A 27,484-nucleotide genomic window follows, 5' to 3' on the forward strand; every position below is an offset into this window, starting at 1 on the left:
ATTTTGGGATTCATTTTTTCCTCAATATCTCACAATGGCAGATGCAACAGATAACACTTAGGGGATTTATATGACAGCTAGTCACATAGTCATTGTTTCCTTTCTATATTTACTCCATGATTACAGAATGAAATTAAAGTTTAATGACCAAGACTGTATTCTGTCAGTACAAGTGAGTGTGAAAATATTGCCTACGTGATCCTATTTTTATCCAGGAAAAAGTATGCCCAAAATTTTTTGGATGACAGCGTTGGAACCAACGAATTCTACCAAATGAACAAGATGAAACTTCCAGCATCCCTGAAGGAAGGAGTATATAAATAACAGATATAAAAATGGGTAACTTCCAAGGAAATAATTTCTTATTTCATAAGACTAGATTAACACATTATAAATGGTATCTAGTAATGCTAGACCATTTTGTTTTGTTTTTAATCCTATATATAGAAACTTCCTTGGTTAGGATTTTTACTTTATTTTAATTCAATATAATTGTCTTCATTTTTAGAGTTAATTTTGGTTCACTGCTTTAAACTTCTTGATTTTATTCAATGAAAATTACAGAGCTCAGAGTTATGGAAATAAAAGGCAATGAAATTTCTCGTCTCTTCTCAAATGATTAGTAATAGCTATATCGTTCAGTTCTTTGTGAAGAGGATAAAATGGTACTAGTATTCCTATTTTAGAACAAGTTCAAAGAAATACTGCTAAAGACTTAAAGAAAATTGTATTTCCAAGTGATATGAACTTGCAAGCATTCAGAATATCAAGCTGATACAGCAAAGACACGGTCTCTTTCCACACTGCAGCTGCCCTGGGAATGCTGCCCCCTGTGCAGCCACAACTCAGAGCAGATCCAAATTTAGGGAAATCAGAATTCCTAAGAGACTTCTAAACTAGCACAGTTAAAGCTAAGGACTTTGAAAAGAGCAATTTAGGACTCAGTGTTTAGGACCAGTGTTGACAAGTTCAGCAGCCAGAGCAGAGACTGGATTGACATGGAAAATGTACTACCTTCCTCTAGGACAAAGCTAAGCCTTCCTACATGGGCATTTTGGGGAGTTCAATGCCACATTTTTTTTTTCTAAGAATTAACTGAGGAATTCAATTCTCAGTCCTATCAAGGGAACTAAATTTTATCATAGAAGAGGAAGATAGCTTAATAGCAGCCCCCACAGGTTTTGAGTTTTTCCAAATGATTCTTTTCATTATTTTATGGCTACCATTTATTGTTAGATTTCATTTTCAAAAAAAGTGAATTGTAGCATTGTACAGAAATACTGAAACTCTAATAAAGAAAACTATTCAGTTTTAACACTTACGTAAAATGTAATTAAAGAATTTTAAAGGGGTCCATCTAGGATCATGAAAATACCCGTGTAAACTCTAGACATATCTTTACAAATGACAAATTTCATATGCCTATAACTACACAGAAGCTTCTGCATGCCAGTGATTCATTCATGCGCTGTATTTCCAACACTTGAAAGTTTCAAGTAAAGCACTAAAACATATACAATGTTGTTTTATTGCGAAATAATACGAGATGAAGCAAAACTAGTTCCTACTCTCATTTGGAGTCTAATTTTCATTCCTCTATGCTCAGCAAAACACACTTCCTTCGTACCGATCCCCTTTAAGTCTGCCTGTCATTATTTGACATAAAATATCAAAATGGTATCATACATAAGTAGCTATACAATAATTCAAATAAAGAAATAGGAAATGAGAAATAAAGGAAGTTAAAATGTAATCCTACAAATAACAATCTTCTCCAGATCAAGCCTGTTAAGTTTAGAAGTTTTTATAGTATATTCTACAAACCTTATCTAAAATCTGCACTTCTAACAATGGGCAAGATGTTGCATGTATGAGGTCTGCAGCTTCCAAGGGTGGAAAAAAAAAATTCAAGTCAGAATAGCCTTAAGAAATAGTGTCTGTTCTCAGGCAAGGCTGTTTTTACTCACCACAGTTAAGTGTTCCAGCAGGTATGCCACATCAACCATGTCTGCCAGAATAAGAAGCCTTGTTACAGCTGCAAGCAGCGCCCGGGCTGCCTGGACAACAGCTTGCCTCTTGGGTAGGTAGCAGGGATCACTGGTAAAATCCTCTGCTGATACCCTTAAGGCTTGACCTGCAAAATAAAACAAACTCCCTTAGAATACGCTGCAACACTCAGGGGAAAAACTGCTAAAACTCAGTTAGTTATCTGGCAAATAAGAAGCACTACCAATAGATTTAGCATATTTTTATCATCCTCATGCTTTGAAATGAGGTATAATTATTGCAGATATACTGAGCGATGTTTCCTTTATGTTCTTCTGAATCACTTAATTCTGAAATAACTTCCCATTGGCAGTCACACTCTTAACTGGACAGGAAGAGGCCAGAGATGCTTGTTAAACTTTTCTAGCTTCTGCCTTTTATATTATGTACTTTGTTGTTTTTACTATTAAGTAATACTTGGTCATAAGGTGAGAATAAAGTATTGTTCCTCTCATTATAATGTAATGAACATCTCCTATGCTCCAACAACTGATTCAAACATGAGACATCTATGCAACAAAACTAATAATCATGCCTGTACATAACAATATACTGCTCTACATCATGAAGTTTTGCGAGTCAGACTGAAATGAGTGTCAAGTTCTTGACAGCAGCCATTCTGCAGAAAAATAAAACTCCAGGGACAGAGTCCTAAGATCTTGGCTTCAAACCCCTCTAATAACATATAGAAGAAGGCCTCACCTACGCAAGTAATTAGATTTTTTTTCCCCTCCTTTGAATGGATCATTTATCCAATTAGTTTCACATTCAGAATAGAATCACTATTAATAAGTAACAATAATCTTCATCTTAAATTAACTGTATGCATTCTGCAGACCTAACTGTCTGTTGTCCAGATAATCAAATGTCTCACATCAGCTGAAAAAAAATCCAGGCCAACTTCAACTCAACATCTGCTTTCACTGAATGCTCCTTCAGATGGGAAGCTTGTTTTGCAAAAGCATTCCAGAACACTACAGTTGAAGTTATGCTACATGGATAAAAACATCCAGCAGGGCACTTTCATGCAAGGAAGTTGAGGGAAACACAGGCATCAGGCAAACCTCAAATTACCAAACCCACGCGCAATCACTCTTATAGGTATTATTATATCATCTGTTGAAGGTACTGCTCAAAATCACAGAATCACAGAACGGGTTAGGTTGGAAGGGACATCTAGAGATCATCCAGTCCAAACCCCCTGGTCCAGCAGGGTCACCTAGACCACGTGGCACAGGGTGCAGTACCATAGCAGGTAGTGCTAAGATGCAAAGTCTGGAAAGTCATTGTGATTTAATAAGGAGGTAGGAAATTTAGTGTATTACAATTTAATACAGAGTAGCATGAAGTTACACTCTGCTGTTTCATTTCTCTTATGACTTTAAATAGAAATAAACCCTTTTAAATTTCTCAGAAAAGAGCTTTTTAAATGAACAATCTATCTCTGTTTTAATTTCATATTTAACCGCCATCCATTCATCCTGCCAGTCACTGATTTTGAAGATATTAAGTTTGACCCAGTATCTTTCAAGCTGTAAAAGAAAGAGTTAACATCATGTCTTCTGTGTGTTTAAAAGGTGTACACTGCAGTGTAATTTAGATCAGTATACTGTCACATTTTTAAATATACTTGCACAAAAATAGGGGGCAACAACTGCAGTTTTTAATGCACCAGCAAAAAACAAAACAGGGCATACTGGTTGTCCAACTAAGGTGCATGAGCTTTGAATTTTAACCAGCTGCCCACCTGGGTTCCTACAGACTCATTTGAGCAACCATTGTCTGAAGCATCAGGGAGACGCTCCCCAAGAAATCAAACTTAACATGATCACTCTAATTTGACTGGTCACCTGGCAACTTTTGAACTTACTGTAAAATTTCAATAAAGTTTGTTTACACAGCAGAATATATCCAACAAAGTTAGGTACCTACTTTCACAAAAATAGCAAATCAATTTGGGGCTGGCAATAAAAGCTCATCGATTATTAAGTATCAAAGAAAGTACAGAAGTGTTTTTCTTGAGATGCACACGGGAAGGAAGGCAGGTTCTTGTTGCACTGTTTAATGACTGACCATTTTTTTTAGACATATACAATATCTGAAATGTTTGTAAGAGTGGGAAGAAAACAGTACACAGTATTCTATAGCCTGTTATTCATTGGCATTTACTTACAACATGAATTATTCAGTCCAGATTCACTGCTGTTTTTGTGGTGCCTTGTATCACTTCAGTGAGGCAAAGCAACTACTAATTGATTTTAACTGAGCTCCCTGGCCCATTAACCTCAGATGTATCCTTCACAAGGATAAAAGCAGTAGCCAGTCAACCTGGTCACTTTTTGTGACTTCGGCTTTTTAGGTACCAATTCTGATGCAATTCTGAAGACCCGCACTTGGGAGCTAGAATTCCTGGAGAACCTCAAAAGAGAAGTAATGAAGAAAAGCGAATACAAAGTAAAGAGAAATGGTTACTTTGAGAGGAAAACTTGAAAAAGAAAAAAGATTGAAGCAACCAGAGGAAGAAAATACAGCAATATTATAATGGGAAAGTTAAGAGGAGTATTATACTGTTCTGAACTGCTCTACAGTGTATGCATTCCAAACCCATAAAAGACAAATAATGTTAACTTGGTCTTTCACAGCCTGAAAGATACCATGTCTCAGTCCTAGGGAACAGTTGTCTGATGCAAGACCTAGTTTGGCATCACACAACTGTGCAACCTCACTCACTTTTGGCTGGGGAAATTGTAAGGTGTAAGAAAGTATGTTAATTAAATTCACACCAAGGGAGAGACCGAAAGTGGAATTGTCGAGATGGTGAAGAAAAATACGGACATGAAAAGTTAAAAATCTTAAAGAAATAAGAGGCTTATAAGACAGCATCTCTGCGAGGCTGAGGATCAGCCAGTTACAGAGGTGCAACAAAAATCAATATTTTTCTCCACATGACTGACATGACTGTCTGGACCAGATGCGCTTGTTAACCTTTTCACTGTGGGTAACATGCACAGTAATGCTTAGCTTAGTCACTCATTAGTTCTACCTGTCTATTGTATGCATTAGCCAAAAGATTGGCTAACTTCTCTATACCCTGATTACACGGCATCTTTGGGCAGCTTTTAATGTGTGCAAACAGAAGTGATCAAGAGAGGAAGGTTTACCAATTAGAAAAGAACTCATCAATAGGGAAGTAAAGAACTTAGTTGTGAGAGAAGCAGACAGGAGGAGATGGTGAATGTCACAGGTTAACAACTGAATCAACCAGAAAGGAGCAAGATGCAGCTTAGCTAAGGACAGGAAGCCCAGTGTTATCATTGGGAATATTAAATAACAGTCATAAACTGAAAGGTAATATTCTGAGAGCAAAGCAGCTCCCGAGAAACATCCTTAACAACATTCCCCTCATCCATAAACCCAAAGCTGAAGTCCATTTTTACAAGTCCCGACACATGATGATTTGCCTAACATGCTCTGGTATCATACCTTGTAGAGCAGAATGGCTTATGGATCTGGGCATCTTCCAAGCATCTTAGACACTTAGAAGTCTGTTGAAAAATGAGACCCTCACAAATTCCCCACAAATCATGTTAAACCTCAAATAGCCCTAAAATCTGAGAATACTAGTATTTCAACACTGACACATGCTGGGCACCTCAGCTTGTCACTGTCACCTTCACAGTTTTACACCAAAGCCTCATCACAATTCATGAACTAATCCCTCCTCTTTCTCCATCTCATCGTTGTTCTCCAAGCACGTTTTAGCTGGTTGAAGTGCTCACACAGCTCAGGTGAGCTATTATTTCAGAGCTGCCTGCCGCTTTCTGACTAATGCCTTCCTTTTATCTGCCAACAGAGGCTTGATGAAGGTTTAATGAATCCATTCAAAAACAGTACAGAAAGACTGACAGAAAAACATCTTCCTCCAAACTCACCATCATGCCTTTACGTCTTGATGAATAAGGCTCTACCTTGGGAAATGAGAGATAAGGTTTTAAAACCCACATAAGCACAAGAGAGCACTCTACCTCTGATAACAATCTTGGTTGAATGCTTTACAGTACTAGCAAAACAAAGGGAGGACCTGCTCCTAACCTCGCTCTATTCCAGGCAATCCTGGAAATACCCTCTCAAATTTCAGCTTAGCCTCCAGCGACCACTCAGAATCACAAATGAAATGAGAAGCCATAAAACAGGCCAGGCAGGTGAATATTTAAGACACTCTCCTCTTCAGAATTATTCCAGTTGTCTAGCTACATTGCCTACTCCCCATTCAAGCTGGTTTCTGCAGATCTCATTCACATATAGTTAGAAGAAACTTAAGCATATATCTTGGATGTCATTAGTGTGAGGTTGCTAAGGCTCTCAAGTTTGGGTAGCAAATTATAACACATTTTCTTCTCCAATGTTTTTCTTTTTCTTTTTTTTCTTTTTTCTCTTCTGTCTGAATAAATCTCAGTGTTTTCCATGTACAGAACAGGCCCCTACTTCTCTACCTGTTTCAGGATAAAGGAGATTTTTTTTCCCAAAGCTAAGTGGGTTGAAACTAAAAATCTAAAATGCCCTTTAACTTAATAAGGGTGTATTTGCAAAATGTGCCAAATAACCTGAATTTAGTTACATTTAACTTGAAAGCAGAGGTATCTAACAGTGAATCGCCCCACACCAATTTTAGGACACTAAACCCACACGACAAATAACCAGGTTTAAAACTCATTTCCTATCTATTTCTACTATTTTGTTCTTTTCCCACTACACAGATGAGAGTCAGAATTACACAATTATACAAGACAACATTCATACAACCACAGAGGTACTTACGTGACATTTGGAATTTTAAGTGGTATGAATCACACATTTATTCCCATTGGATCAAATTCTTTACTGATGAGTGAGTACACGAGAAGGACAAGCCAGAAGAGTGTAAAACATGATAAACCCCTTAGAAATGAACTGGATTGGTAAGACAAAGTATAGGATGGTCATAGGATCACGCCCCAAAATTGAGGTATGAAATGCAATCTAAGATATTCAAAGCTGTGACTAAAAGTAGCAAGAAATGGCAGCTTCTATACCAACATAGTTAGAATTGGCTTAAAAAGTAGTAGAGTGCATGACAGATCAAAGCAAATTAAACCCTCTCCTGTGGAACTGTAACTTCCATCAAATTAATATTCCTCCCAAATTACATTTGTCACAAACAATGAATGTGAATTTAGTTACATAACTATGGAAGCAGAAAGATGGGAGTATATAAGTTACTTCAGACATCCAAACGAGAGCCACCTGAAAGTCAAGGTACATCACAGCCACATAATCAGTGGCAGAAGGAAGACCTCAGCACATGTAGATATATGCTTCCCAAAATAAGTGGTGTTGCTACCATTAGCTGATTAACTACTGACCAGTGTCATCAACTGGCTGCTACCCCAGTTTGTGTTTACCAAAACCTGAGAGGTGAAAAGACAGTGCAGCCAGAGGTAATTTAAAAAAAAAAAAAAAAAAAAAAAGTTAGAGTACCTGCACATTTTACAATGGCAAAAAATTACCTGAAAATTCCCTTAAAAATAAGATACCCATGAGCCAGTTGGCAAATCTGCTGTTGGTAAATAGCTGACAAACCCACACCTCTGCAGGGCTGCTAGCTGATGGCAGGCAATCTGTGCATACAGCAAGCACCCCTCCAAGACAGCGGTCAAAAACACATCTAGGCAACAGTTAAATGCTCCTTCCTGCTTTAGACAAGACCAGAATAGTGCTTTCTTCTTTCGTTTCTTATAATTGATTTTTTCTCATAAAGCAAAACTAACCATTAGCATGATCATCTTTATCTGCTGCAGCAAAAAAAAAGGCTTCTGCTACATCCAGCCAGCTGCAAGCAGCATTATTAGAATCAGAGGAAAATAGATATGCATCTCCTACGTGTTCCTAATATTCAATAACATAACTCAGATGCTCACCATAACTTTCTATAGATAATACTGGACATTTTTCTCCTGCCACACAGGTTCATTCAGCCCACTTGGATAGCACTGTATTCTGTTGCACTGCAACTATTTTACTGCCTCATACCAGGAAGTTCCACTTCCACTATCAGACAGCTGTTCCTAAGGTCAGAGCCACTGCATATACCCACATTTTAAGACTTGCACTAGTCTCCTCATCGCCCCTTCCTGACTCAGGGACATCTGATCCAGTGCTGGGGATGTCAGAAGCAGTTTTTCTATAGGGGAGCTCTACTTAGCTTGAAGAAAAAAGAGCATTTTGATACCTAAATCATACTACCAGAATTACAGCCCTTTAGATGCAGAACATACATGCACATCTCTCAGCATAAAATGAGAAAGTTAAGCTCATTTTAAGAGATTTTTGTGTGAGGAATAAGAGTTGAGTACAAGCTAGAAGAGTGGGCTGTGGGGTAGGCAAATTGAAAACTCCCTGTAAGGCAGAGCTCCCAGGGTGGTGATCAGTGGTCTACCTGGAGGTCTGCAGCCAGCAGTATATCCCAGGGGTCAATCCTGGATCCAGTCTGATTGAACTCATTTACCACTGATCTGCATGATGGGACAGAATGCTCCCTCAGCAAGCGTGCTCACAATACAAAGCTGGGAGGAGTGGCTGATGCAACAGAGGGCTGGGTTGCCTTTCAGAGGAACCTCAGGGGCTGGAGACAGGCAGAAAAAAAACTCATGAAGTTCAGCAAAGGGAAATGGAGAATCCTGCATATGAGGTGGGCAAATAACCCCATGCACCAGGGCAGGCTGAGGACCCACCTGCTTGAAAGCAGCTCAGCAGAGAAGGAGCTGGGGGTCCTGGTGGACAAGTTGACTATGAGGCAGCAATGCCCTTGTGGCAAAGATGGCCAATGGTATCCTAGGCACAAGAAAAAGCATCGCCAGCAAGTCGAGGAAGGTGTATAAGTATCTGCTGGGACAGCGTAAAGATGATGGAATCACAACTGCTCAGCGGTGCCCAGTGACAGAGAGGCAACAGTCACAAACAAAAACACAGTCAATTTTTGCTTCTGTGCAGAGATACTTTTGTACTGTGAGGGTGACTGAGCACTGGAACAGGTTGCCAAGAGACCCTGCTTGAGCAGGGCTGGAGGGCAAGGGGAGATAACCTCCAAAAGTCCCCTTGACCTCGCTCTATGATAATATAAGAGATCACTCTCCCTTTCCTTCAGGAAATATCTTTACAGTAACCTCCCTAGTTTTGGCCACTGAGAGATAACTTCTTTTAAGTCAAACTCTCCCTCATCTATTTTCTGTCCAAAAAATCTGAACATTCAAAATATCAAATTAGATTTTCTAATTTCCTCTCAAAAAGTAACTGAAGATTCAAAATTTGACTCCATGAAGTAACTTGCTTTCAGCTCTGTTATGTGTGATTTAAGGCTTATCTAGGAACACACTTGAGACATGATAACAGCCAAACACATGCAACACAGACATTGCAATAGATGGAAACAATGCAGGCAACTGCTGTGTTTCTGACCATACAGGGTCACTAAGAAAAAGCAATAAATACCAAACACTTTAAGTGCTGAGCCTGTTTGAAAAACAAATTGTAATCATACCATGATGCAAAAGCATCAAAAAAAATCCTTCTTGCAATACAAAATCATACTGAAACATAAACTACTGCTAAGTAGTGTTAATAAGTGTCAGTTGTTTTACAATTGATTTCTGTTATATTATGAATCAGAGGGCAATTTTTTAAGTGTTGTGTTTTGTATATAAAAACCTGACAATATGATTTTTTCCCAAAGATACTTTTATCTAGTTTTAATACTCTATTTTGGCATAAAAATATATATATAAATGCATATATTTCTATGTATACACACGCACAGACAAAAGGTGGCCCTTTATAGCTTTACCAAACCATATCAAAAGGAAGACATGGCAATTCTAGTAGCTTCCTGGGTGAAGCTCAGAACCTGTAGACAACCTACCCAGGCCTTCCTGGTGATCCATTTTAATGGAGTTCTAAAAGCAGAATACAAATGTGGAATGAGATAGCCCTTATAAAAGAAATCTTTTTGAAATTCAAAGAGAAATGCATAAACCTCCATATTACAATGATCAGAAGATACATATTTGATAAAACTCTGTAAGAAAGTAAGAAACATGAGAAACGGAATTTATCCAGGAATATGCTCGCCACGCATAAGAGCGGCATTCCCCTCCAGATCAACAGCGAAATCCAACTGAATTTGAGACCAAAATCTCATACACTGACAATATCCATTGCAACTGAAGTACAGCCAGCTAAGCCATACAAATGCCTCAATTTCTGAAAATATTACATGACACTACTTCCTGAAATACGTTAAATGAAACATATTACTCCATGCCTGCTCTTCACTTGGCCTGCTAACTTGACCCTGCACTCTCCCAATTTCATAAAATAATATATGAACAGAATTATCATCATCATCTTGAAAAAAGTCCATCATTTCTCTAAAATGATCTCCTAATAGTGAACTCCAAATGGAACTGCAGCACTTGTATATTGGCCTTCAAAATAAATAACCATATCACAGTCTTCAGTTTAACGTGATCGGTGTGAGACAGAAGCTAAAATGTGAGCAGAAGAGAGATTTTATTTATACTTTCCAAGTGTTGGTCTGCAACTCCAGGACCGATAGTTTGGTTCCAATTCAATCTGAGTGAAATTTAGAGAATTGTTTCAAAATTCCACTCTACAATAATCAAAGTTGCAGCCACATACATAAATTCATAACTGATTTAAAAACATAGGAATAAAAATACCTGCCAGTCACCATAAAAAAAATGCATCCCTACAGAAAATTAAATACTGTATACTAGAACATGCACAGCATGTAGCTGCATGCGAACAGTTTTACCACAATCAATGATCCACATTCCTCCAGAGAGCTTGAAGCAAATCACAAGACATTTAACTGCAACAAAATATGATTTGAATAATATACAATAAAGCTACATATGACGAGGCATATCACAAACTAAAAATAATATACAGCTCTAAAGGTCTAAAAGTAACTGCAAAATTATTGTGCTGCTATTTACTATATAATTGTTCCTTAACTTCTTAAAATTAACTTGAACAGCTCTGCAAATCCTTGGAGGAAGACGTGTTGTGAGCACTCAATTTGTCATTGCATGATGCTAGGTGATAAGTTGACTTAACTTCCTTTTAAAATTCATGAGCTCTATATAATCTACTTTATGTATTATTTATTTTTGTAGTCACTTCTGGTCTTGGCTGAGAATCAATAAATAAATCGAAAAAGTGAAATATTTTTACATTATCTACATATAAAAAAATCAATATAATACCACATATTTTCATTTAATTCTGTGTTACCTGCCTGGAATGGATAAGCTACCAGAATACTCCAAAATGAAAGACTTTTTAAAAAAAAAATTCAGCTGATAGGTATAACAGATAACCATGGTATTGCTGGTCATAACACTTTTCATCTCAAAAGCCCCCTGAAGTACCTCAGACAGCTTATGCATGCATCATAAATTCTAAAAGGGGCCACCTCTGGAACCAGGAGGGAGCTAATAATCACTAGCTTGAACAGAAGCAGAGACTCAGAAATTGGTCCAGCTGCACATGCAGGAAGACCAAATACAAAAGAAAAATCACCTGAAGTAGCTTTAGAAGATCGCTGCACAGTCCTTCAGGCACAAAACTGCCACGTGCCCCAAGAATGCTGCTCAGCAGTGAAAAGGAGACGGAGTCTGCTTCACCCCCTGATAAAACCAAGCCTGGTTACTAGCTCATCCAATAACACGGCCCAACAATAATTTTAAGGAGCAAATCATTACTCTTCACTTGCCTATTCCCACTTACTTGGGAAAGCTTCCATCACTCCCTTTTAATCTGATCCCAGGAAAACACTGGGAAATATCCATTTACGGAATGTCAGTATTGATGAGGGGAGGTCTTTCACACATATTTATGAAACTAACAGTATTATTTTTCTGTCTTCTTCCTCTGAAATCTTCTCCCAGATCAATTTTCAAGGCTGATTTCTATAGGAACCTGTTTTGGACATCTATCATTTTAGAAAAGCTCAAATCAACAAGAGAGAAATCAACAAAGCAGAAAGAAGAAAAAAAAGTGATTAACATGGTTCTCAGTAGATGATGAAAGCTGCTCTGCAAGGCTGCATAGAAATAGTGAGAGGTCATTAAGAAATTGGAACAAGGCATGCATTGCCAAAGATGAGCTGCCCTATGAGGGAGGGTCTTCAGAAGCTTAGACAAAGAAATTTTTCTCCTTTTGTAGGTTTAAAATGCAACTCCAGAGCCCTATATTATCTTCACAAATTAAATCCTTGCTATAATACAAAAGAGGGAAAGTATCTTCCAATTCATCTACACTAAACTAAACTTCCAACTAAAATATCTTAATCTCTGAATCAGGAAAACACTTCCTCCCCGCACTCCGCCCGAGAAGAGTACCAAGTATGTATTAACTTAAACATTTCTTTTGCAGCCACTGAAAATAACAAGAGGAATCCAGTCTTCACTGAAAAACACTAAATAAAAAAAACCCACTAATGTGTTTTTCCACATGGGGCCCAGCTTGCACACTTCTCTGTGAATGTTATTAGAGAAAATTGCACTTAGGTATCTCAAAGCTATGTTTATACCAAAAGACATTAATAGATTTCCTAGCTTTATTTAACCAGACCTATTTCCCTCCAACATTTTAGCACCTTAAAATAAAGTGACATCTCTACAGTTATTGTCAATGTCTGGCATGCGAGTGATACACTTAATATATGTTGCTGTCTCTAAAATGGTTGATTATATAAATAAAACTACCTTTAAGTACATTTGGAAAACATGGAATGTATTAAAATAGCTTGCAAACAAAAAATATGTTACTGTTAATAAATCATTACTTAAACGAAGAATTAACTATCTATGAAGTTTAGAAACATCAGAACCAAATGTCTTGAATCACTAAAAATAGATAAATAGCATAATCTTAGACAATCAATGTAACATATAATATGTCAAACTATCACGATTTGTAGCCAATGCAATCTCACACAGTTTAGCTGGACTTTGTGGCAGGGGTCAAAGCAGGATATATTGGATGGGCGTGAGTTGCCAGTGACAGAATATTAGCTCATCTAATCAACTTGGCAATGATCCTTTTGATAAGGAAAATACAATTTCTAAATTATTTTTAAAGCCAAGTACTGCTCTCAGTGAGCTGGGAATAATCTTCGAAATACCCAGCACAGCTAAAAAGTTTCTTCTGAAAACTTTTTACATTGATGCAAACTGCAGGGCTGCTTACAGAACTAAGGCCTTTTCCACAGCAAGTCTCTGGTTTAGGCTGTGTGCATATCATTGCCAGGTCTTCAGGCCATCCTTTGGGTTTTCACCCATAACGGAGTTTAAAATTGGTGAATAAATATTTAGACAGAGAGCTCTGACTCTTGTTTCATGTGTCTATTCTCCAGAGAAAAGTGAACATTCTAAACAGTACCGAAAATCTTTGCTCAATATTATTCAAGTTTTGCTAAACCCAACAAATATTTTTTTTGAATATTTGCACCAAAATCATAAAAAGTATCTAAACAATATGTTCTTAAAAAAGGTATTTTACTTTGTTTAAAAAAAAAAATCTTCTCCTGTCCTGAAGACAAAAAATCCTAGATTTAAAATATGAAGAACTGTTATTGGGAAAAAAGACTCAGAATGAGATCCCCTCCTACAATTCTAAATTCTGCAGATAGTAATTTGCCATCTATGATTTGTCATTCAAGTTTTCGCAGGGGCTGGCAATATTCTTTTTTTTTTTTTTCCCCTCTCCTCCTTCCCAGCAGCAAAATTCATGACAAAAAAAAAGCTCATTTTTAGCAGTAAAAACAAAAACGCAAGCAAAAGTAATTTTCATGCAGTGAAAAATAAAATAGAAGAAATTCGTACTTCACAGTATGGCCATAGCTGGAAACAGCTTCTATCTCATTAAAAATATTTTAAGATCTTTAACCTTCTTGAAAATTTTCTTTAATTCATTTTGATACAAAAGTTACATGTGCAAACTAATCCTTTGTGGTGCCTAAATTATTCGTCACATACTTACTCTCTTTTCGGACATCCTGGAGCGATGAGTGAAGTTCTTCTTTAAATACAATTGCCTCCTTGGCAATTTTTGCTCCCTTGTCCAATAGATTCCAAGTGGCTTCTTCCACAGAAGCTAGCAAGACACGAGCTCTTTTGGACCGTCCCTTTTTCTTTCTAGAAGGATTCTGTGGACAGTTCACTAGTGTTGTAACCTATATTTAAAAGAAACAAGACAAAACAGGCTTAAGTTCTACAGCAGTTTTCCTATTTTAAAAACCAAATTAATATGGGTGAGAATAAGTAGTGAGATTTACCCTGCTTTATAAAGGGGCAGGCAAGCCCAGCATACACAGTGAGAATGGACAAAACTATCACTTCAAGTTTGACAGGTCACATTATCTAAGATGCCTGATCTGTGCACACTTCATTCTAAAGCCACAAAGCAAAGTCAGTGGAAACCACATTATCACATTAGCCCTGATACAGACTTAAACTGCTTTATGATATAAATATTATTTATTATATTTACAGAGGCTTCCATTAGGGCAGGCATTATAATAAGCGCTTCTCACACTTCCATATCTCATGAGCTGTCTGAGGAACAAATAATCTAGTTGTATACAGATGCATCTCAAAATGCTTCCTCTTCTTACAGAGGAGGATCACAGCGGTCAAAATTCAGCACTTTAGAATTCTGAGGGTTTTTCATACATTAACATTGTTCAACATATTACTCAATCTAGATTACAGCATCTTGGTCCAAATTATGGCTTAAGAACACATGTCAACAATCATAAAGAAGCTATTTTTATGCAGCAACCCACTCCACATTCCTCATCCTTCACATAGCCTCCTCACTCCAACAGAATGTTTCTAACAAACTTCTCTAAAGCACAACTTGAGTTGTCATGATAAGGGAACACTCCTAAGATTTTTAAAGAAAAGTGTTAGAGACATTTCAAAACATAGTTTATTTTCAATAAGTTCACAGATATTTTTCAATCTTCCTACTTCTGCTCTCTGTGCAAAAACATAGACAGTATAATTTTAAGTATTATATTATTGCTAACATTAAATATATATTAAAAAATATTTTAAGAATTATCTGTATTATTTACTGCTAATACTGAAATATTATATGAAGTAAAAACCTACTCTCAAAGCTCAAAGAGTACATTTTGTGTGTATATAACTGCAAGGGAAATATTTGTGGCAAGGGAATTGAAAACACTATTACACAAGCAAATCAAAAGTTGCGTATGAACCTCTGAATCCAACATGCAACTTAGCTCATGGCTGCAGCACAGCTCGTGGTTTGAGCTAGTCTAAGGAAAAGTGCTGCTTTCACAAGCCCACAAAAAAGATAAGGTCCTGTCTCCCAGGCACTGTTAGACTTTGTTCTTCACTTCAAACGCTTTCAAGCTTTTCATGAAGCAACACTTTTAAAAGCTCTAATAAATATCCTGAGGGAAGCATTTCTATGAAAGCATCCTTAAAAGAAAGCCTTGGTCCCTACCTTATTCAGGTGGAATTTGTGATACACAAAGACAAACCACTTGACATCAACTGCCTTAGAAAGTCACAAGGGAGATATTTATGTGACTATCTGGCTCAGACGATTAAAGAGAGTTTGAGCATCTTTCTAGCTCAGCCACAAAAGATGGTAAATGAGATTATTTACTGCACGTAAATCAACCAGCTTGTAGGGAATGCACTGGGAGTAAGAATCTAACTATCTTTATCTTTACAAACCCTAAAACATTATTTCTAGAGCATTTAATGCAGCATCTACAATTATATTTTGAGAAATGTTTAAACAGTTTGCAGGCTGATATTTTTAACAAAGACGACAGAAAACGGAATGTTAAAAATATATACAGCAACTTATTAAGCTAAGACATCATTTAAATGCCTTTTAATAGTCAAATTACTAATATTTTATATTTCTGATTTTACTCCAGTTTCATTCTTATGAATAAAAACTACATGGAATAATATTTCACTTATGTTTCCAGGAGGAGGAAAGCAAATAGTACAAATGGAAAATACAAAAAATAGTCTTTCCTACAGGAGGAAGATCATGACTGCAAGATCCTTCATATTCAGCAAAACTGTCAGGACATATGAAAAGCTAAAATACAAGGATTTTATGGAAATGGCCCCAATGCCCAAATACCTCAAATATTGATCAAAATTTGATAGGTAGGTCTTTGGCTCAGAGGTTAAGGAATAAACATTACTCACATCCCTAACAGATGCTCAAGGAGGAATGCAAACACTCCAGGCAGATCTTACACAGAAAGAATTGAACTACGCAGTAGTTAATATTTTGTGGTTTTCAGAGTCATTGTCAAGACAGTTTGTAACATAGAGATACAGGAGTCAAAATGATAGCATTACAGGAGATAAACAGAGAAGCCTGTCTCCATTTATCAGGTTTACGCCTTTCTGCCAGTTATAAATACACTTTCCTACTGCTATATACAGCATGCCTGATTCCCAGCTTTCAAGAGAAATCATTATCATCAAGATTTTATTTAGTATATTTCAGAAGAGAAACAGAGCTGTACTAAAAGCACAAGCTTTTTTACATGTGATTTTCAAGGCCATTTGCCAACACAGCTGTAAAGCTGAATCATGATGTTGGTACTTGTTATTGCCAATCTGAACTGTTAACTTTTTGTCATAGTTGCCCTAAATACTGAATTCCTAAGGAATTATGCAGCAATTCTTCAGAAGCTGTATTTGGTTCTTGGACATGATTTACACCTAGTTCTTTAATATTGCAGTAATTTAGGAAAATAACGCTTTAATATCTTTAGTACCAAAAGATTCAGTTTACCTTTGTTACTACTGTAGAACAAAACCACCAATCACAAAACAGCCCTTCGCTGTTGAAAAGGTAGTTGGTTCAGCATATTCTGCAATCCTAGGCATTTTGAAGAAAATAAGGCACTTGAAAGCAGCTGCCCAATGACATGGCAAAGCCACACACTAATTGTTTCAAACACTAACAGTCCTTTGTCTAAGCCAGACATTTGGGGATAACGAACAAACTATTGCCCATGCCAATAAATTCTACCTAATCATTTTTATTAAACACAAAAGTAAGCTCACCATATATGGAACTAAAGACACAGCAGCATCTGGCTTGGATGTGTGCAGCCAAACTTTTTACAGGTGGGAATGCCTTTCCACTTCTCTATTTTTAATCAGTGATACAAGGGACCCAAAAATACATGTGTGATTGCATGTGTTCTTAAAACTGCCAGTTACCTTCCCTGTCACATTTCTGTTGTGAGATTTAAAAAAAAAAAAAAAAAAAAAAAGCATTAATGAAAGAAAAAAAGGAAAAAAAAGCCAAACTCTTTGGTTGAAAGGATTTATCTCTTTTAACTAAGGAGTTTCCATTTCTAACAGACTCAAGCTTTAGAAAAGACACTCAAGATCATATTGTTTTTACAGATGAGGTAGTTTGTTTAGTTCTGAAAGGAGGCTTCTTGTTTGACTGTTTTTGTGGGGAGGTGGGTTGATCCTACAAAACACAGGTTAAGATCTTTATTAATTATGTTCCTTCATTTACTCTAAAAACACTCACAGCATTGCAGCTGCTTGAGAACAATCTGACCTACTGCCATTACGCAATAAAAGTTTTCTAGTGCAGTCTGTCAAAGACATGTAGGCTTAACATTCAGATTAATTTCATAATCCATACACATAACACACTCCAGCTTAACGACTTTGAGGAAACCACAGATCTGTGACTCGGGTTTTATACAGCATCAATCACACCCTTGCAAAAAAATAAAGAATTAAAGGCAGAAAAAATAAGTGAGCGACAGCTCAGAAATGAGAAAAATAATTAAGACAAACAAATCAAAAGTTTTGGATGGGTGAGCTAAAGAGCAGCAAAATTTTAAATGGGGCTTTGTGAAAGAGAAACTATTATTTTAATGAGTTGATTTTAAAAAGTGACTCTTCCTAGAACATGTTATAAAGCATGATCAGCATCAATTCATTTTTATTAGATGCTAGTATATATATAGCAGTTCTAGAGTAAATAAAGGACAAATTTACCATTTGAAACTCTTGAATTTGCAATTTGAAAGATTATAAAAAATGTGAATATATCATTACCTTTTCAAAATAACATCACAGATCAACTTTATAACCTGAAAAAAACAAGTGTTCTTTGTACACAAGTTAATGGAGGGGAAAAAATGATTTTGATACCAGTTTCTCACATCAGTAAATTAAGAAAAAAAAGAAAAAAGTTAAGTCATCATCAGGTACCTCCTTATGTGAATACAATCAAGAGTTTAAACACAGTCCAGGATGGAATAAGCATGGAGAAGTGACTTCCCAGAGAAAGAGAAATACAAAGCATCAGTCTTCAAAACAAAAAGTTTCTCATACTGCTAATAAGTGGCTAAAATAATGCAGTGCATTAAAATAATGCATTATATTGTGTGTAACAGTACTGCAGAAAAAGCATCTAATCTACTGGCACAATTTATTGCAATAGGTGCAAGCAAGAATCTTGTTAAAGGAAACAGTAGACTAAAATGTAGCAGAGACTGGACATCCCTATAAAACAACCTTGTGATATTTATGCTTTGGAGAAAAAAATGAGATTAAGATAAATCAGGGCTAAAAGAGAAGACTACTAAAATTATAAAATGGAAAAGCTAAAGATTTACAAACACCTATATCCAGAAGACAGACCGACATAACTACTGCAAATATTAAATTGAAATTTTGAGTCTCTTGCATGCAGCAATAATCCAGAAGCAGCTGAACATTCTGCATTCAATATATTTGCATACACATTTACATATATAACATGAAAATGACAGAAACTATACAATGGAACAAATGGAGACCAAAGACAACCAGTAGGTTTTTATTATTATTATATGCCCCAGCATAACTACAATATTTTAAAATGAAATTAATTGAAAGTGAAATTCAGAATTCAATTCCTATGTAAGTGTTTACATCACTCAGAAGGCTATCAGCTGCTTTACAGCAACTGCCTGAGAAGGAAGCCAGGGTTCAGTTACTTAGGAGGAAAACTACATATTGGTATTTTGTACCAACTTTTATAATCCACTTGCTATGCCTCCCCTCCTCCTGATGCAGTTCTGTGCCTCACAGAAACAGGTTGCTTCTGTTCCTATCAGTATTAGAGAATCTTTACAGACAAAGAACTGGATCCTTTAAGGCACTGAAAACAACTCACACTTTAAATACGCTCTCCAGTTCATCAACTTTAAATCTTTTAAAATACTCAAGCTTCACTAACAGCACTATCTGTTCACAATGCTCACTGCAGAATCCTGTTCCCTGTAGCCTCCCCAAAATCATTCCCAGGATCTCATCTGGTAAGACCCTTCTCTCCAGACAGTAGTCCCAAGCTTGCTCTGAAAGGAGTATAAGCAGGAGCATGCCAGGTCTTGCTCCTTCTTCCTGGTCCAGCCTGCATGCCCTATTCCTGTAGGTCTTGTACTTTCACATCCAAACATACATAGCACATCCCAAAGGAGTAGTGCTGTGAAAGCATAAATATTGCAGACTGTGATGAAATCTCTTCATTATATTGGATACCAAGATATTATTCATAAAGCATCTTGAGGGGAAAAAATGGCTCAGGCCCAGTGAGGGGCTAATCAGGGCCACAGGAACTCCAAATCCTTAAGAACACATGCCTCAAGCCAACCCAGAGCTTGGGGACTCACAGCTGCAAGAATCTCCCTGGTCACTTTTGGGGCATAAATGTTTGGCATTGAGGTGAGGCCAAGCTATGTCACTCAAAATGCAAGATTATGACTAGAAGTGACCTATTAAGACCCATGATAAGAACTATCATGATCACGTGGTAAGCATGGACAAAGCATTGTGTGTGGCATGCAGAGCATGCTACAGAGCTCTATGGTTTAAGGGAGACAAAAGCTTAACATTTATGATGAGCATAGTCAAGCACTAGAACACGTTGCACAACTACGGAGTAGTTGTGTATTCTCCATCTTTGGAAATATTCAAAACTTGAACGGTTTATGTCCTGAGCAGCCTGCTATAGGTAAGACTGCTTTGAGCAAGAGGGATTAGACTAGATAAATCTCCCAAGGTTTCTTCCAACATTAACTATCACATGATTCTGTGTTAAATTACAAGTGAGGGATCACTCCAAGTGCTATGTTATAAACTGCAAGGATGTCACTTTGCACTGCTAGCAGAGGATTGTATCTATTCCTCCTTTTGTTGGGGCCTGAGGGTGTATTTACAAAGCAGGCATTGCTCTGACAGCAGCTTATGTAGATACATATTAATATTATATTACAGCTTGAAAAGTGAGAATTTTACACCAGTTTTAAAAGAAGTGATTCAAGCACTTTAATTAGATGCTAAATTAAATTAACTCTGGTATATGCATCTATACTGCTAGTCAAGCCAGCTACTTTAAGATCACTTCATCTTCAGCTTACCTACACAAACTGCAGTCAGAGTACTGACCACTAAATAAGCAGTGTAGAGTTGTGACAAGGAGTTTGATCTGCAACATCTTGGCAAAGCTAAAGCACAGTGATAGACTGGCATCTTTCTACTATGCATAATTGACTGATCAGAAGCAGGTGCTCCGTCTTTGCACTAAGAATAATGGAGTTCAAAAGAGTTTGAGATTCAAAATGGAAGACATCTCATCTTTCTCCTATAACATATTCCTACAGAGGAATTTTAGTACTCTTAGTTCTATACAATATATGCAAAACCAGTTCAGATCTTCTAAAGCTGAATCGTTTCCACTGTACTGAAAAAGACATTTCATAACCATGCAAAATAGACATGGATGTTCTCATTAAGCACTGCATATTTAACTGATGAATATTTTAAAAACAACTTACATATAGTATTCTGAAAAAAAAGTATCATCAACAAATCTGACAGCATTTTATGAAGTCCAAAAGTTATTTAGTTTGAAAGTACTCACATAATGTTTACAAAATATGCAATAATTACACGATCTTCAGACATCTAGAATGTACACAATGTGCTTGTTTTCCCCATTCAGATAAACTCAGCTGGAGTTCTGTTCACTATTTAAAATACAAAACACTATGTGTTGGAACTCCACTTATAGTTCACTCTACATCTACACATCAACTAGGTAATTCCACAAAACTAGCTAGAACATGCCATATTTGTTATAACACTCTGAGGCAGGCTTCGTAAAAATGGAAGGGACTAAATGGATTATCAAATTGGGAGAACATTTCCTCTGGACTGTTCCTGAGTCAGAGTATCTGCCTGTACAGAAGAGCCATGGGTATGCTTTTCACAATAGTATCCTTAGACAAAGTTCTGCCCTGTTCTCTACAGATACCCAATTTATTTTCTGCAATATTAAAATACCTGAATTATCAATGGTTCCAATAGCTTCTCCACAGTAAATGTTTGGATCTGCAGATCTTGAGGATCAATTTTCAGTTTAATGTTCGGCACTTCTGTTGACATTTCACCTAGATACAAAACAAAAAAAAAAATGTGCAAGTAATTGAATAAGCAACTATAATAGCAAGTCTCTTTGCTCTTGGTCAGCACCCAGAGACCACTTACTGAGAATGAGTCTTGGTGCAATGGCCAAGTCATACCATAAACTGTATACATAAACTGCAAAAATAATTTAAATAAATTTAAAATAATGCTTTGTCTTCTCTTCAGGTTTGTAAACTGACTTTGTACAAAAAAATTGTACTAGAAAACCTAAGAATATACATTTTCTAGCAGTCAATAGTAATAATAATGAGCTTTTAACCACAATTTATATAGTGTATTATTTAATTGACCAAAATAAAAAAGATCATTGCTATATACACTATATCTATGCTTTAAACAATGTATTAAAAGACAGTGGTCATAATGAAGATGTTAAGAATAAAAATATGTATGGTCGCTCTTTTAAGTCCTGGCAAACAATGACAGGAGAAAGTGAAGCATTTAGTTTACCTTACCCTCTATAATACCAAGTATTTTCTAAGTGTCAAGGTAGATTAAGTCCAGAAAACTTATTTCTGTCAGCAAGAAGGAATTTAAGTTGAATAAGGTCTTCATAATGAAGAAATCATTCAATAGAAACTTGATTCACAGTCCACTGATAACAATTTAGGGATTTTCATGGAATTCATTGGGATCTAATTCAATGGCCTTTTGCCAGCATGGTGATAAGTATGTGCGCACGCTAGCACAGAATTACATCTGTAATTTCATCAAAACTCAACTAATTATTGCCCCAAAACAAATACACTTGAAATTTCCCAGGAACTTAATTTCCCATAAAAAGACAGCTCAGCAAAGCCTTTATAGCCAATAAAATTTCAAACACACAAATAACGGATACCAGTCCTTTTTAAGCAAGACTTATTACAACCATTGCTGTTGCATAATAAAGTAATAAGGTACTGTGACCATGCAGGCTAAAAAGATATATTGTCACCTTCTGGTGAACCTAGAATTTATTTAACACAGCACAATAGGTTTAGAGTTTTTATAGCAAGTATATAGCATAATAAGTACCCACATTTCACTTGCAGGCAAAGAAAACATTAATGGTAATTAAAGAATTAAGGTTAGATGTAATTTAGGTTTTTGCCATTCTCAGTAAGGCTTATACAAGTGCCAAGCTTATTGCTTTATTGTAAGCTACGCTAGTTGCAGCCTTAAATTCCTATATATTCAGTTGGAGACATTCAGGTGACAGCCTCTGTAAGGAGCTAAATTTTCAGTTTTCATTCAAAGTCAAAAGACATTAAAAAAATAAAAAATTGGGATCACTGTCCAGAATTACACTTTTTCTCCTGTTTCAGTTATTTATTATAAGAACAATCAATGCAAATCATTTTACCTGTTTTACTCTTAGTTTTTAGACACTTGTTTAAAAAAAAAAAAACAGGGAAAACAAATTTGAGTCACTCAAAATTGTCAATAGAAGTGGCTCTCCTTCTGTCCAAAGGATAAGGAACAAAGCCTTCAGAAACCCAGATGGCCCATACTCAGCAAAGGGGCTGCAGCCCCTCCGCAGCTTGAATTGTTATGTGTGCTCCTCCATATGGCTGGCCCACTGTTTCAGTAAGAGAAGGAAAACATTCTTCAACTCCATTCAATAATGGAATGATAACAGATGCATGGCCCCTGGGACTCCTGTAATGCAACCAGAAAATCATTGCACGAAGGCATTACACTTGGGTAATTAATCTAAGAAGTATCTAGTTTTAATCCATATTATTTATTTATTTTTTATTCAGTGAAGAATTTGCATCCTTATGCAAATTAATACAGGTTTTATTATTTCCACTCATGTGCCCATGATTTATCCCTAGATATGCATCTAATCTCAGAAATCGATTTGGTCTCCCAACTGAAGGACTTTAACACTGACATAAAAATACAACTTAGCTCATGACTTTACTAAAACAAAATTTTAATTTTAGGCTCATCACAGCCGCAGGCTACTGAAATGGAGCACTTCATTCAAGCAAGAAACCATGGGCAACCACCATGGCTGTGGTCCTGACTTGAGCTGCGTAACTTATTCTGTTAAGATTATTTATTCTGTTAGGACTGGATTGTTTTTTCATCAAAGCTCTGCTTTTGTATGTTCTGGTTTAAATTCCAATGACACTTTTAAAAATTAATCCTGAATTTCTATGATTACTAAGCTGAACGAGAAGTAAAATGGAAGTTAGGATCACAATCTTCTCATTGCTGAAATATTTTCATCCTATGATGCTTCCATTTTATCAGTTATTTCAGCTTCACAAAGCTTCAGTTACCTGTATCATACATACCCAAGCAATAGTTTATATCATTTGATTTTATTAAAGAGGTACTCGCTTTGTCACTTAATATCTGAGTAACATTCACTTTTGAAAACTGATATTTGAAACACCAGTTAAAAATACTAAAATATTTGTTTATTTTCTTTTAAAACAAAGTGACTTCAAAATAAAAGTTTTACACACCTTTTAGCTGATTATACTTTAGGTACTATCTAGTCTCTACAGAATCATTAAAGTATAACCACTTCTTCATAATATATTAGGTGATAATATACTAGGCCTGCAACAAAAAAAAAAAAAAAAAAAAAGAAGGCAGAGTCTCTCCATCTGCTGTTCAGTGGAGGAATCAAGAAAAATAAAAGATATCATGGGCAATGATAATCTAAATCATGCACTCTTGAAACAGCATACAAATTTAGTTCTTTGGGCCCTTTCCCACAAATTCATAATCATTTACAGGGCTTTACAAAAGCTGCAGCTTTTGCCATCATGAAACTGCAACACCTCCTGGTTTCTTAATACTGTGCACATACATCCTTGATGAGCTTCTGAACTCTGCAAAACTCATCCTTGCAATTCAATTCAGATAAAAGACACACATGCTCTGTATTCACTCAAGCAGGTTTTATTTTGACTATGCATTTGATCTGTAGTATTTCTCTCTCATATACGGGAACTAAAAACCAAAGAAAAGTCAAATAGTTAATCATATACTTTTATGGTAATCATTAAACATGGAGTATTATAAGTGAAGTCTCCAGGTTTCAACAAAGAGAGACAAGAATATAAAATGCAAACGCAAAAAGACAACACCTACCAACTTCATCATTCTATTTATAGCAACTAATATTCAGAGAAGGTTCCATGTCTGCAAAACAGGTTAAACCTCAAGCTTGACTATAACTATGGCTGTATGCGACTCACTTCCAGCAATTAATTGTTGCATTAGCAAGACAGCTATCAGTAACCCAGAAACCAGGTTCCCACTGACATTCACATATCCACAATTTTCAAATTAACTAACAAATATTAACATAAAACTCATTTCAACTTGTTAAAGTAAGCTTTCCTGCAATACCAGCTTCTTGCTCTGAAAGTCATAAACATCCATCATGCACATCCCTGCCCCTCTCAATTTATTTCTACATCTGCCTCCTATTTAATCTGCCTCTCCCACAGTAAATGGCAAATACTGAAGCCCCTGGCTAAGGCTGCAAGCGTGGCAGATGGGGTGCAGTGTGTCTATATTAACGATTTGATGCTTAAGACCTTCCAGCCACACAGCAGAGAAACGTTAAAATGTTGAAAAGTTGCATTTTATGATGACATCAAGGAATTCCATAGAATACTCCCACCTCAGCTGGGATTGCATCAAGACAGATGGTTTCATATTTTTGAAAAGTCCTTTTTTTTTTTTTTTTTTTTTTTTACTAACTAGCGTAATCTTTACCAGTCTCCCAGTATATGGGCATCTCTTAAAATCTATCATTACTTTTCAAATAGATGGCAATGATTCTGCTGTGAATTCTTTCCAAGCAAAATCTTAAAGCAAGAGGACATGTGAGAACTGCACAGATATAGCACTTCATGGTTCTACTGAGCTTTGAAGAAATCACAAGACAATTTTCACTTTTTTTTTTTGTAGATACAGTCATGTTTTAAGTTTGCTGTGGCTTCACCTCAATTCATTGATAGAAGGATTAGTAAATGATTTGCTCAATTCAGAAATCAAGTCTTTGTTGCTTGCATCAAGAGCTGCCCTCCCTTCTTTTTGTACATCTTCTATGAATGCTGCATCACAGCTGTGATGCTAGGGATCAGCATTGATGGCCAGGTCTTTTATAAAATTTGACTGATGGTTGTTCTTAGACATCACTAAGCTCCAGAATCCTCCTCTGAACAGGCTCAGATTTGTGGATTGTTACAAAAGCAATCCTGCTTTTACAGCTCAGAAAAACCACCATGTGCTGTGACTTACTTTCTCTTTCTCTCTCTCCCTTTTCATTTTTTTTTTTTTTCAAAAACGTCACCATGCTTTCTACAATAGGCATTTTTATTCTCTCTTTTGGTCCTGGCACAACCATTTTTGAATGCAATAGTGGTCTTTTTGCATTCCATCAGTCTCAAATTATAATCACTAACTGAAAGTCCAAGTCAAAAATCACTTTCATCATTAAAGTGTTTTCACTTACTGAAAAATTAAATTATATTCAAGGTACCTATTTAAAGTCACGTCAGTTGATTATAAGTGGGATTTTTTTGAATATGTTATTATCTCCTGCTAAACTTCCTTAAGGCAACCTAATAATAAGAACTAACTTGCAAGCCAATACAGCGAAAACTGCAAAATCTCAAATTAAAAATCTTAAGATGGCATATTAATGTAATTTATTAGGCTCTCTCCACTGTTAATTACTACATTAGTAAATCAGTATTTATGTAGATTAAGATTTTTTACCAAGGCAAGGGTAACATATTACAAGGAAGAAACATGTCTGCCACAGATTGCTCTGGTGCCTTTTTCACTAACCAGGTAAACTTTTCTCCTTCCAGACAGTTTCCTCATAACTGAACAATTTTTGCTGCTCACCTCAGGGAAATAAATGGAGATCACACTCCATCTTTTTTTTAAAAAATGAACATATCTACTCCAGTATAATCTGTTAATTACAGCAGGGATCCTGACTGTGAGATATTTTGGTAAAGACTTACAACCTCACACTTGGGTACATTAACCTTTACAGTAGGCAATTTCAGCACCTTAGACCAGCAGCTCTTACAACACTTAGGATGTTAAGCACATGTCACAAGATACAGTTCTCAAAAGAGGCAGAAAAACAAACCACCTACACACTTTAAGTGCAGCATGTTTTAAGATAATACACATTTTGTCCTTTCAGCAGATGTGCCTGAACTGAAATTGCTCTGTGTTTGGTTTAAGAACAAAAGACACATGAAAAACAAATAAGTTTGAGTTAATCTGCAATACAATGTAACCATAGTACCTGCAGTTTTTAGATAATGTATCTAAACAGATAACACAAACTAACCGGTATCAGAAAGCAGAGCCTCAGATATTCCACATAAATTAGACATGCTTAACTTCAGAATCTAATTTCTGCCAAATCATTAGAAAGCCAATAGCATATCACTCACCTATCCTAGAAAACAAATGATCCATATGCAGCACTAAAGTAACTGTCTATACAACTTCCTTGTGATAGAAACTTCAGTGCAAGTGCTCTGGCTTACTATGTGGCTGCCGAGGCATCTGCAAGTACATCGCCTGACAAGCTCGCCAGTGTATTTCAGGATGACTGACAGGGCACAGTGGCTGCTGGAGGGATGGCAGGGGGATGGGCATCCTTAAAGATATAATCTAATGCAGAAATATTTCCTAAAAAAAAATCAAGAAATTAAAAAATTCCTTTAAATCTGCTTTGAGTATTTTGACAACATGAAACATGCCATTGCCATTACTTGTGGTGCTTATTCTTGTAATTTTCAATGCAGCTATTATTT

The 27,484-nt window shown here is 36.3% G+C and overlaps 1 protein-coding gene across 1 annotated transcript in view; it reads right to left on the bottom strand.

Moving 5' to 3' along the window:
- Nucleotides 1–27,230, bottom strand: part of CTNNA3 (catenin alpha 3) — a 363,859-nt gene extending 336,629 nt beyond the window's left edge. Inside the window, exons 1-4 of the mRNA XM_088525182.1 lie at nt 27,119–27,230; nt 21,540–21,646; nt 14,149–14,341; nt 1,968–2,134 (exon numbers count right to left, since the gene is read on the bottom strand). Of these exons, the coding sequence (XP_088381308.1) occupies nt 1,968–2,134; nt 14,149–14,341; nt 21,540–21,646; nt 27,119–27,143 (492 nt within the window). The 5' untranslated portion in view covers nt 27,144–27,230. The remainder of the gene's footprint in view (nt 1–1,967; nt 2,135–14,148; nt 14,342–21,539; nt 21,647–27,118) is intronic.
- Nucleotides 27,231–27,484: the final 254 nt, after the last annotated feature.

Source organism: Tinamus guttatus, unplaced genomic scaffold (assembly GCF_059628265.1).
Source record: "Tinamus guttatus ecotype Peru unplaced genomic scaffold, ASM5962826v1 Tinamus_guttatus_pri_ptg000023l, whole genome shotgun sequence".
NCBI classification, from domain to species: Eukaryota; Metazoa; Chordata; class Aves; order Tinamiformes; family Tinamidae; genus Tinamus; species Tinamus guttatus.